At 41.0% G+C, this 12,118-nt stretch overlaps 1 protein-coding gene across 1 annotated transcript in view; it reads left to right on the top strand.

Annotated features, from left to right (window-relative positions):
* The window catches only part of ADAM18 (ADAM metallopeptidase domain 18), a 141,761-nt gene that overhangs the window by 18,492 nt on the left and 111,151 nt on the right, over nt 1–12,118 (top strand). Inside the window, exon 2 of the mRNA XM_018041761.1 lies at nt 4,616–4,936. Within this exon, the coding sequence (XP_017897250.1) occupies nt 4,616–4,936 (321 nt within the window). The remainder of the gene's footprint in view (nt 1–4,615; nt 4,937–12,118) is intronic.

The raw sequence follows: 12,118 nt of genomic DNA, 5'->3' as shown, positions 1-12,118 counted from the left end.
TAAAGTGTGCTGAAAGGTAACTCATTATATGGAAAAGATGAGAGAAGGAGGGACTGAGGAGCAATTTTAAATATGGCCGACTAAGTAGGCCATGTTGAGCAAGTGATGTGTTAGCCAAGACTTGGAGGAGGTACAAATAATTATGCAGTTTAGATATTTGAAAGGAATCACCTGGCATCACAGAGCCAACTCACAGAAGGCTTGTATTTAAATGCAAAGGTTGCAGGGCAGTAAGAGAGGAATACAGGCATACTCTGGGGGCCAGAGAGACACCTCCGGCACAAGGTCAGAGGTTTCCTATTTTAAATTTTAAACAGCCCATCCCATCATTAATCCCACTGCCCTTATCTCACCAAAATAGAAGCCAGATATTCAGGCTTTCCCACAGGTTAAGACTCACAGCTCCACTGCAGCTGTAAACCACTCCTATCTCACAGGCATCAAGCTGGCAGAGCTATCCCTATTTGCATCTGGGCAGGAGCTTTTCAAGCACATGAAAGATCCAATGAAAAAAACCTCAGGTCTGATCCAGGAGAGAAAGGATGTTACCTCATACCAGGGGTAGTAAAGATGGTCTTAGGAATACATTTTGAATGTGAACCAACAGAGTGAGTTAAGAGTTTGGCTGTAGAGTATAAGAAACAGTGCTTAAGTGATGTTCATTTCTATTAGAGCAGAGAGGCAGTGAGGCTACAAAGTTAACCCAGAGCTCTCTGTTCCTAAATGTGTGCTCTTAATATATTTAAATTTTTATTTGAAAATTTATGGATGATGAAAAAGGAGAATCTGCATAGGTAATCATGAACCAAGACAGATATCTGACATGCCATGATATAAAGGTTAAAGTTTCTCATTTATGAGTAGGAACATGCTTGCTCAGTTTGCAACTGTTTGGACTGTAGCTTGCCAAGCTCCTCTATTCCATGGGATTCTCCAAGCAAGAATACTGGAGTGGGTTGCCATTTCCTCCTCTAGGGGATTTTTCCCGACCCAGGGATTGAACCCACATCTCCCGTGTCTGCTGTATTGCAGGCAGATTCTTTACCTGCTGAGCCACTGGGGAAACCCAAATAGGAATGCAGTTGAAGTATTAACTAATTTTGAAGTGGTAAAGAGAGGGATTTAGCATGATAATGTCCACCTTTAGAAGATTTCGTGGGGATATATTAGCAGAAAATGTGGTCAGATTCAGGCAGAACTGGAGACAAGTAAAATGGAATGAACAGTAAAAGTGTTATGAAGGTAGGATTGGATGATACGGAAAGGACAGCAAGTTTTGAGACCTAAGGGGTAGACTTGGTTGAAGTGGTGATGGAGTGGATGTATTAGGGTTAGAATAAAAGAGGACTATGAAGACTTAAATATTCTGACTCAATGGATAATGATACCTTTTACTATGGATATACTGTACAGTTGGTGAAAACCCATTTGGTATTGGAGTGATGAAGCAGAGGGGAGTGAAAAAGGAGTTTGTTTTGAACACGTGTATGTGGGACACCTGTCAGAAATGCACAGGAGACTAGAAGTTCTCTTCCTCTATAGATAAAAATAGAGAAAATAGTCATTATTTCCTTCTTCACATACTTATTGCTCTTTGCCTCTCTGTTTCCTTGTTCATGATTTTCTTTGACTCATGTTATAGAGACATACATAAATACAGTTTATAGCATTTCCTTTTATTTTATTTTTTAAAATTTTTTATTATTATTATTTAAAATTTTATTATTTATTCATTTATTTTTTATTTTACTTTACAATACTGTATTGGTTTTGCCATACATTGATATGAATCCGCCATGGGTGTACCTGAGTTCCCAATCCTTAGTGACTATCACAGACATTTCTAGAAAAAAAGATAAACAAAAAAACTTGGGTTTACATAATCTGTGGGGCACAGGCATAGATTGTGACAGTATAAATTTTCTTATTATACTAATTAAATGATATAACTTTGTAGTAAAATTAGCTTATGTTAGTTTATAAAATGTAACATTTTTATTTTTCTATATTTCTTTTACAACAGTTGCTAAACAATATTTCAAAAAAACACAGCTTGGAGAAAAGATATTATCAAGAAACAAAACATTATCTGGCCTGATTCAAGAATGAAAAAAAATCTGCTTTTCTCTCCTTTTGTGATGGCTTAAAGTTTTCAATTTCACAAGCCAAAATAAATGCTGTGAGTGAAACCATGTAGGCTTGTCTCATTTGATTCTGTTCTCAAACCCAAGTTCATGTGCCTGATGCACACTGAGGCCAAACAAATGGAAATCACAGTATTTGGAGCAGAGAAAGTTTTATTGTAGGGACCAACCAAGGAGAACAGGAGGCTAATATTCAAAGAACCCAAACTCCCTAATGGGTTTTGCGGAAGAGTTATAGGTAAAATTTGGGGCAAGAGCTGCAGCGTGTGGAACTTCCCTCTGACTGGCTGGTGGTGAGATAACAGGGCCGTGTTCCAGCCATCTCAGTCATCAGCCTTCCCAATCAGTGTGGGTCTACTTGCTTGTGCTCAGCCTGCAGTGACCTCCTCTGTCTGGGTTGAGGGGGCCCTAGTTCCTGCTGAAGAACTCCAAGGCACGCACAGACTGCTAGCCCATCACCCGAGGAGGGACCCAGCACCAGGCCCCGTGCTGCAGCAGTGTCTCCTCCTGCCTCCCCTCCCTTCCCCGGTTAGCAGCTGTTTGAATATGCCCTTTGGAACTCGTGGAAGGTCGAGGAAGCTGCAAGCTTTTTTCCTTCAAATAAGAAATGGGACACATGGAAAGACTCTGGTGTCCAGGAGGGCCTCACAGAGTCCTGCTCAGCTTCAGTCTAGTTGGTCCTGGGAGGTTGTTCCGTCCCAAAGACACATTCCATCATGCACTCTGCTACTGACTGCCTGAGCTCAGATGCCCACAGCCCTGCTAATCACTCCCATCTCAAGAAAGGACATCTGGGTCCACTGTCTCCAGTAGCTTGTGATTCTCATGCGCTACCCATTCCAAGCTTTGGAAGATTAAGAGGATATTGAGTGTTGTAGGTCAGGACAGCCTCAGTGCCCTCAGAGAGACCCTGGCCTCCATTCTACCTTCAAGGAATTAAACTGAGTTCCTGGTCATAGGTAGCTATTCTATCTCCAGGTGATACTTCCCCGGCCTCATGGAAAATTGAGTTCTAGAATATATCTTTCTCTTGAAGGACCCAGACTTACTGTCTCTCTTGACGGATGTGCTTCTGCACATTTCAAAGTGTTATTTGTGGTTTAGGGATCCATCATCTTACCTGGAATCTAACTAGGATCTGCAGAGTTTCCATCAATATAAATGAAAGTGATCCTGGGCTGTGGGAGGAGCTAATCACAAAGGCCAAGAGTTTCCTTTTCCAAATGAGCAGCTAGCTGATGATGGTTACACAAGAGGTAGTCCATCCATACAATAGGATAGTATTCAGCCACAAAGAAGGAAGCACTGATATGTGACAAGCGGATGAATCTTGAAACCATTATGCTATTCATGGTCTCTGTGAATAAAGCCAGTCACAGAAACCATATATTATGCATTTGTATGGAACATACAGAACAGGAACATCTAGAGAGACCAAGAATAGTGATTATTAACTGCTTGTGGGGTGGGGGGTGTGGGAGAGAGGGGTATAAAAAATGGGTAGGAAATGACTTGCTTTTGAGATGAGAGAACGGAAACTTTTACTGTGGTAACGGTTGCATATATCTGTGAATATATTGAAAATCCTACAGTCATTCACCTATGTGCTTGCAGTGGGTGAACTCTGTGGTAAAAATCATACACATCAGGATGATTCTATTGGACCTTTCCCTCACCCCCTTTGCCACTACCTTATTTTGACCCATTATGATTCATGTCCTGCCTTATTTAAAACTAATTTCTCAGGATCAGTTTCCCAGGAGTACTATTGCCTCCTAGGTCCAAGTTTTGGACCTGATCAGAGTTTATTTTTGTAATTTTGGTACAATACATCCTTGCTGTGGAGTGTCCTGGGATAAAGGAAGATGAGGATGAGTGGCGGGCAGGTGAGTTAGCTTTTGAGCCCGAGCAGATTAAGATATTTGTCAGAAGACTCAAAGACAATTGTGTGTTCTGTCTTCTGCCCTGATGCCCCTTCTCTTCTCTTAGTTTGTCTTGCTGACTGTCTCATTTCTACAGCTTCCTTTGTATGGTTCTAAAAGGAATTTTAACAAACCACACTTAGATTCCATTTCAAAGTTTCCTTTCCCTTTCCTCAGCAGATTATAACGTAACACTGTATTTAAGAATGGGACACAGTTGAAAAAAGTGCTTTCTATTGTCGTATCCAGGATCAAGTTCCATATTCTTGATTTTTTTCCTTGTTTGAAAAGACTTTTTAAAAAAGATTATGAAGTCGGCAGTAGCACAATTTAAGAAGAAAATTTCTTGTAAAAAATATAGTTAATATTGCTAGTTTTCTCTTTCTCTGCCACCATAGCAAATAAAAGTTGTTAGAAAACCATCACATGGAGAATGGAAATTACCAGGAACTTCCTCCAGAAGAGCGTGCCTGCTAATTTGCTTCAGTTGTGTCTGACTCTAAGACCTCATGGACAGTATGTGTATTTGTCCCTTTATCCCTACTGAAGGGTTTGAAGGATGTCCACGTTGTCATCACAGACCTGCTGTACGCAGGCGCAAGCATTTGTCTGCCGTTCCTTCTTTCGGCCCTGAGCGCCCAACCACTCAGGATGCCTAAGGATGAGCCCGTGCAGCTGAAAGCTAATTCGAGGCCCTGGTCATCACCCCCAGGGCTCGGGGCAGAATGCTGTACTCCGAAGGGCTTCTGCCCGCGAGCCTCAGGTATACCCAACGGTCTCTCACCTGGCTCTGCTTCCTGCGCCCCGGCCCAGCCATGTTCCTACTCCTCGCAGGGCTTGCTGCGCTTGGAGGGCTGCTCGCCAGCCAGGGTAAGACTTCGGAGCCTCAACTTCCTTCTCCCTCTCTGGGTACTGAGCAGAGCTGGGATCTTCCTGGGGAGCAATTTCTGTAGCTCTAGGATACCTGCCACCCCTTCCTGGGATTCTCTGATGGTGCCTTCCTTCCACCCTCAGCCACCCCCGGACCAGGATAGGGGATGGAAGATGTTAGCCAAGGATGCAATGTCTCAGCTGCTGAAGGTCTTTCTGGGTCACCCACTCTGTAGCCAGAGGACTTAGCTAGGTTCGGTACTGCCCTGTCTTTATTCCTCAGAGACCCCAGGGAAAGGCTTCAGCGTGGTTCTGGAAACCAACAGGATGGTCCTGCAGCATTATATCTGTTCTCTGTTCATTTGTTTGTTTCCTAGCCATTTTCAGTGGGCCATTGAAAATCTGTTGAAATCTGTGGACCAAGAAGGAGGGTGGACACACGTAGATAGATTTACAATTGTAGACCCCCACCATGGACTCAAAGCTTAAGAATCCATGCTTGTCTTAGAGGACGGCTGCAAAAAATAATCCCGTTTTCTTACTGCAGATTCTGAGGGAATGTTCCTATATGTCACAGTTCCACAGAAGATAAGGTCAAATGAGAGTGAAGATTGGGAGAAGCAGGTAAATGATCAAGAATATTACTTTTAAAGATGGAGTGAAGGAATAATTTAGGAGTGTGGGATGGACATGTACACACTGCTCTATTTAAAATGGATAAGCAACAAGGACCTACGGTATGTATGGCACAGGAAACTCTGCTCAATATTTTGTGGCAGCCTGGATGGGAGGGGAGTTTGGGGGAGAATGGATACAGGTATATATATATATATATATATATATGACTGAATCCCTTTGCTGTCCATCATGAAACTCTCACAACATTGTTAATTGGCTATGCTGCAATATAAAATAAAAAGTTAAAGAGTATCAGTTTTATAATTTAAAAGTTTAAGACTCTTTTTATTTACCTTTGCATTGAATCAGATCATACTGATTTGTATTTGCTTGCAAAGCCACATATTTTTATTGCTAATTCCTAGGCCCTTCCCTTCATCTCTCAGGCTCTTCTGAAGCACTTGTTCACAATTTTCAAGAAATATTAAATACTATTGATGAATCATACTGGTAGAAATAAACAACATTAATTAAGTGTGACAATGGTTCAGACTGCAATGTATGGAAAGAAAACATTATTAATGGCCACAGTTAAAGTGATAGAACAAATGGTTTTGAGCAAAATTTAGACCTGCAAATTTGACCCAGAAGCATCAGACTTATTAGAAATAATGGCCAAAGAAAAAGAAAATTAAAAATATCACATTTGCCTGAAATGTGATATTTAAATAACTGAAGTAAACAACTTGAAGTTTAAAGTGATAGATATTACATTTATTGATGATGAAAGCATGTCAGTAAATATTAATTGGAAAAAGAAGTTGAAAAATGTGCACTACTACTAAAAACTGATTAAGTTGAAGACATTCCATCTTGAATATTTTCCTGATTAAAATATTTTAAATTGGCATAGTTATGCTGTTTTAGATTGCAGACCAGAAACTAGAAGTCATAATACAGGGGTTTAGATTTCCATATGGTTAATAAATGGGGTCAATATGTAGAAACCCTGAGAAAATGCTTTCAGTTTCAAGGAACAATTTTTGAAATGAGCTAAGTAAAAAAATTTAGACTCCAATAACTCTATTTTGACATACAGTATTAGAATATATTATGATTATGTTCTACTACTGAAAAATTATAATAAAAACTAAATGTATAAAATTGTACTTGAAAATCATAATAAAATTTCCTTTAGAGAAGTATTTTTTTTATACTACTCTCATTTAATTCTCACATTAACCTTTTGAAATATTTTATATGTATTTTCATATATATATGTGAGAAAGGATTACAGATGTTAAAGTAGTCAGAGTTATCAGTTTTAGGACATGGAGTCATGACTTTAATTTATGAATATTTTTCCATTAAGAGTAAACTACATACTGTTGAAAAAATATTTGGATTTAAGCTTTTTTTTTCTGATTTGCTTCCATTTGTATGTATATTGTCATTGCATGATCACTTTAAACTTCAAGTTGTTCACTTGTTCCACAGTTATGTCAAAGTATATAGCGACGATGCAGGATGTGAAATGTGCAGTGTCTGTCTACATGTTTTTAAATCTATCTATGTTTCATTACTGGTAATCGGTCTGTTCGCATTTTCTATTTTTTCCTGGTTCAGCCTTGGGATTTGTACCTTTCTAAGAATTTATATGCAGAGTACATCATGAGAAACGCTAAACTGGAAGAAACACAAGCTGGAGTCAAGATTGCTGGGAGAAATCTCAAAACCTCAGATATGCAGATGACACCACCCTTATGGCAGAAAGTGAAGAGGAACTAAAAAGCCTCTTGATGAAAGTGAAAGAGGAGAGTGAAAAAGTTGGCTTAAAGCTCAACATTCAGAAAACAAAGATCATGGCATCTGGTCCCATCACTTCATGGGAAACAGATGGGGAAACAGTGGAAACAGTGTCAGACTTTATTTTGGGGGGCTCCAAAATCACTGCAGATGGTGATTGTAGCCATGAAATTAAAAGATGCTTACTCCTTGGAAGAAAAGTTATGACCAACCTAGATAGCATATTCAAAAGCAGAGACATTACTTTGCCAACTAAGGTCCGTCTAGTCAAGGCTATGGGTTTTCCAGTAGTCATGTATGGATGTTAAAGTTGGACTGTGAAGAAGGCTGAGCACTGAAGAATTGATGCTTTTGAACTGTGGTGTTGGAGAAGACTCTTGAGAGTCCCTTGGACTGCAAGGAGATCCAACCAGTCCATTCAAAAGGAGACCAGCCCCGGGATTTCTTTGGAAGGAATGATGCTAAAGCTGAAACTCCAGTACTTTGGCCACCTCATGCGAAGAGTTGACTCGTTGGAAAAGACTCTGATGCTGGGAGGGATTGGGGGCAGGAGAAGAAAGGGACAACCGAGGATGAGATGGCTGGATGGCGTCACTGACTCGATGGACGTGAGTCTGAGTGAACTCCGGGAGTTGGTGATGGAATCCTGGCATGCTGCGATTCATGGGGTCGCAAAGAGTCTGACACGACTGAGGGACTGAACTGAACTGAACTGAAGAATTAATCCATTTCATCTAGGTTGTCCATTTTCTTAACTTATAGCTGTTGATAGTCTTTTATGGTCTTCCCTGGTGGCTCAGTGGTAAAGAACCCTCCTGCCAATTCAATCCCTGGGTCAGGAAGATCCTCTGGAGAAGGAGATAACAACCCATTCCAGTATTCTCGCCTGGGGAATCCCATGGATTGAGGAGCAAAGGAGATTGACATGACTTAGCAACTAAACAACAACAGTAGTCTCTTCAGTTCAGTCGCTCAGTCATGTCCAACTCTCTGCGACAGCATGAATCACAGCATGCTAGGCTTCCCTGTCCATCACCGACTCCCGGAGTTCACTCAAACTCATGTCCATCGAGTCGGTGATGCCATCCAGCCATCTCATCCTCTGTCGTCTCCTTCTCCTCCTTCCCCTAAATCCCTCCCAGCATCAGGGTCTTTTCCAATGAGTCAACTCTTTGCATGAGGTGGCCAAAGTACTGGAGTTTCAGCTTTAGCATCAGTCCTTCCAAAGAACACCCAGGACTGATCTTTAGGATGGACTGGTTGGATCTCCTTGCAGTCCAAGGGACTCTCAAGAGTCTTCTCCAACACCACAGTTCAGAAGCATCAATTCTTTGGTGCTCAGCTTTCTTCACGGTCCAACTCTCACATCCATACATGACCACTGGAAAAACCATAGCCGTGACTAGACAGACCTTTGTTGGTAAAGTAATGTCTCTGTTTTTTAAGATGCTATCTAGGTTGGTCATAACTTTCCTTCCAAGGAAAGCATCTTTCTTTCCAAGGAGTAAGCATCTTTTAATTTCATGGCTGCAATCACCATCTGCAGTGATTTTGGAGCCCCCTAAAATTAAGTCTGACACTATTTCCACTGTTTTCCCATCTATTTCCCATGAAGTGATGGGACCAGATGCCATGATCTTAGTTTTTCGGACATTGAGCTTTAAGCCAACTCTTTCACTCTCCACTTTCACTTTCATCAAGAGGCTTTTTAGTTCCTCTTCACTCTCTGCCCTAAGGGTGGTGTCATCTGAATATCTGAGGTTATTGATATATCTCCCAGCAATCTTGATTCCAGCTAGTACTTCCTTCAGTCCAGTGTTTCTCATGATGTACTCTGCATATAAGTTAAATAAGCAGGGTGACAATATACAGCCTTGATGTACTCCTTTTCCTTTTTGGAACCAGTCTGTTGTTCCATGTCCAGTTCTAACTTATGGTCATCTATATTTCTGTGATGTCAGTTTTCATTTCTTTTTCATTTCTAATTTTATTAATTTGGGCCCTCTTTCTATTCTTTTTTTTTTTTTTTGATGAGTCTTACTATAGCCTTGTAATATTGTTTGAAATCACCGAGTGTGATGTCTCTGGCTTTGCTTTGCTTTTTCAAGATTGTTATAGCTATTAATGTTCTGTTATAGGATTGTTTTCTCTATTTCTGTGAAAAATGACATTGGAATTCTCATAAGGATGCATTGACTCTATAAATCAGTTTGAGTGGTATGGAAAAGTATTATTTCCTTCAACTCGTAGACATAGATTATCTGTTTCTTCTCTAATTTTATTCATGATTGCTTTTTAGTTTTCAGTATGTACGTTTTTCATCTCCTTTTATTCTTTTGTTCTTATTGCAAATGGGATTGGTTTCCTATTTTTCTTTCTAGTAGTTCATTGTTGCTGCTGCCAAGTCACTTCAGTCGTGTCCGACCCTGTGCGACCCCAGAGATGGCCACCCACCAGGCTCCGCTGTCCCTGGGATTCTCCAGGCAAGAACACTGGAGTGTGTTGCCATTTCCTTCTCCAATGCATGAAAGTGAAAAGTGAAAGAAGTCACTTAGTCGTGTCCGACTCTTTGCAACACCATGGACTGCAGCCTACCAGGCTCCTCCATCCATGGGATTTTCCAGGCAAGAGTACTGGACTGGGGTGCCATTGTTAAGTGTATATAGACAACACTTATTTTTGTATTTTGGCCTTATGTCTTAAAACTTTTCTGAGTTCATGTATTCTGATAGCTTTTTGGCATCGTCTTTAGGAATTTTTGTACATGTGATCATGTCATCTGCAGACACAATGTTACTTCTTTCACCCCTTTTGTTTTCTCTCTTTAAGGGAAGCTCCTGTAACTAGGTGATTTCCTAGCCTTTCTTCCAGTGCCTCTGTATAAAGTGGGGCAATATGTGTGGACAAATACCATTGAGGGAGAATTGGAGAGTTAGTTTTATAATGATCATTGGAATGAATCAGAGCAAGAAAGCACAGGGAATGCCTTCACATCTGTCCAAGTTCCCAGATGACGACTCTTTATGTACCCAGTCAGTTGCCAAGTACAAGTTATTTAGAAGCTCAGCCCCCAGGCAGCAGCCTGGGAAGTATGTACTCAAATCCTTTTCACAGAGAACTTGGGACTTTTATGTTTTTTCCTGTCCCATCTGCCTTGAGCCCAGGAAAATAATCCTGGGATGTGCTTGCATTTCTGTATAAACATCTTCTCTTAAGAAGATTCTCAGTCAGTCAGTTCAGTCGTTCAGTCATGTCCAACTCTTTGCGACCCCATGAATCACAGCACGCCAGGCCTCCCTGTCCATCACCATCTCCCGGAGTTCACACAGACTCGCATCCATCGAGTCAGTGATGCCATCCAGCCATCTCATCCTCTGTCATCCCCTTTTCCTCCTGACCCCAATCCCTCCCAGCATCAGAGTCTTTTCCAATGAGTCAACTCTTCACACGAGGTAGCCAAAGTACTAGAGTTTCAGCTTTAGCATCATTCCTTCCAAAGAACACCCAGGGCTGATCTCCTTTAGAGTGGACTGGCTGGATCTCCTTGCAGTCCAAGGAACTCTCAACAGTCTTATCCAACACCATAGTTCAAAAGCATCAGTACTTCAACACTCAGCTTTCTTCACAGTCCAACTCTCACATACATACATGACTACTGGATAAACCATAGCCTTGACTAGATGGACCTTTGCTGGTAAAGTAATGTCTCTGTTTTTGAATATGCTATCTAGGTTGGTCATAACTTTTCTTCCAAGGAGTGTCTTTTAATTTCATGGCTACAATCACCATCTGCAGTGGTTTTGGAGCCCCCAAAAGTAAAGTCCGACACTGTTTCCACTGTTTCCCCATCTGTTTCCCATGAAGTGATGGGACCAGATGACATGATCTTCATTTTCTGAATGTTGAGCTTTAAGCCAACTTTTTCACTCTCCTCTTTCACTTTCATCAAGAGGCTTTTTAGTTCCTCTTCACTTTCTGCCATAAGGGTGGTGTCATCTGCATATCTGAGGTTACTGAGATTTCTCCCAGCAACTGATTGATTCCAGCTTGTGTTTATTCCAGCCCAGCGTTTCTCATGATATACTCTGTGTATAAGATAAATAAGCAGGGTGACGATTTACAGCCTTGATGTACTCCTTTTCCTATTTGGAATCAGTCTTAAGTTCCATGTCCAGTTCTAACTGTTGCTTCCTGACCTGCATATAGGTTTTCAAGAGGCAGGTCAGGTGGTCTGGTATTCCCATCACTTTCAGAATTTTCCACAGTTTATTGTGATCCACACAGTCAAAGGCTTTGGCATAGTCAATAAAGCAGAAATAGATATTTTTCTGGAACTCTCTTGCTTTTTTAATGATCCAGCGGAAGTTCGCAATTTGATCTCTGGTTCCTCTGCCTTTTCTAAAACCAGCTTGAACATCAGGAAGTTCACCATTCCCATATTGCTGAAGCCTGGCTTGGAGAATTTTGAGCATTGCTTTACTAGCATGTGAGATGAGTGCAATTGTGTGGTAGTTTGAGCATTCTTTGGCATTGCCTTTCTTTGGAATTGGAATGAAAATGGACCTTTCCCAGTGTTGTGGCAACTGCTGAGTTTTCCAAATTTGCTGGCATATTGAGTGCAGCACTTTCACAGCATCATCTTCTAGGATTTGAAATAGCTGAACTGGAATTCCATCACCTCCACTAGCTTTGTTCATAGTGATGTTTCCTAAGGCCCACTTGACTTCATATTCCAGGATGTCTGGCTTTAGGTGAGTG

This window comes from Capra hircus, chromosome 27 (assembly GCF_001704415.2).
Source record: "Capra hircus breed San Clemente chromosome 27, ASM170441v1, whole genome shotgun sequence".
NCBI lineage: Eukaryota > Metazoa > Chordata > Mammalia > Artiodactyla > Bovidae > Capra > Capra hircus.
The sequence above is the reverse complement of the archived record's forward strand: the minus strand, read 5'-3'. Positions and strand labels throughout refer to the sequence as shown.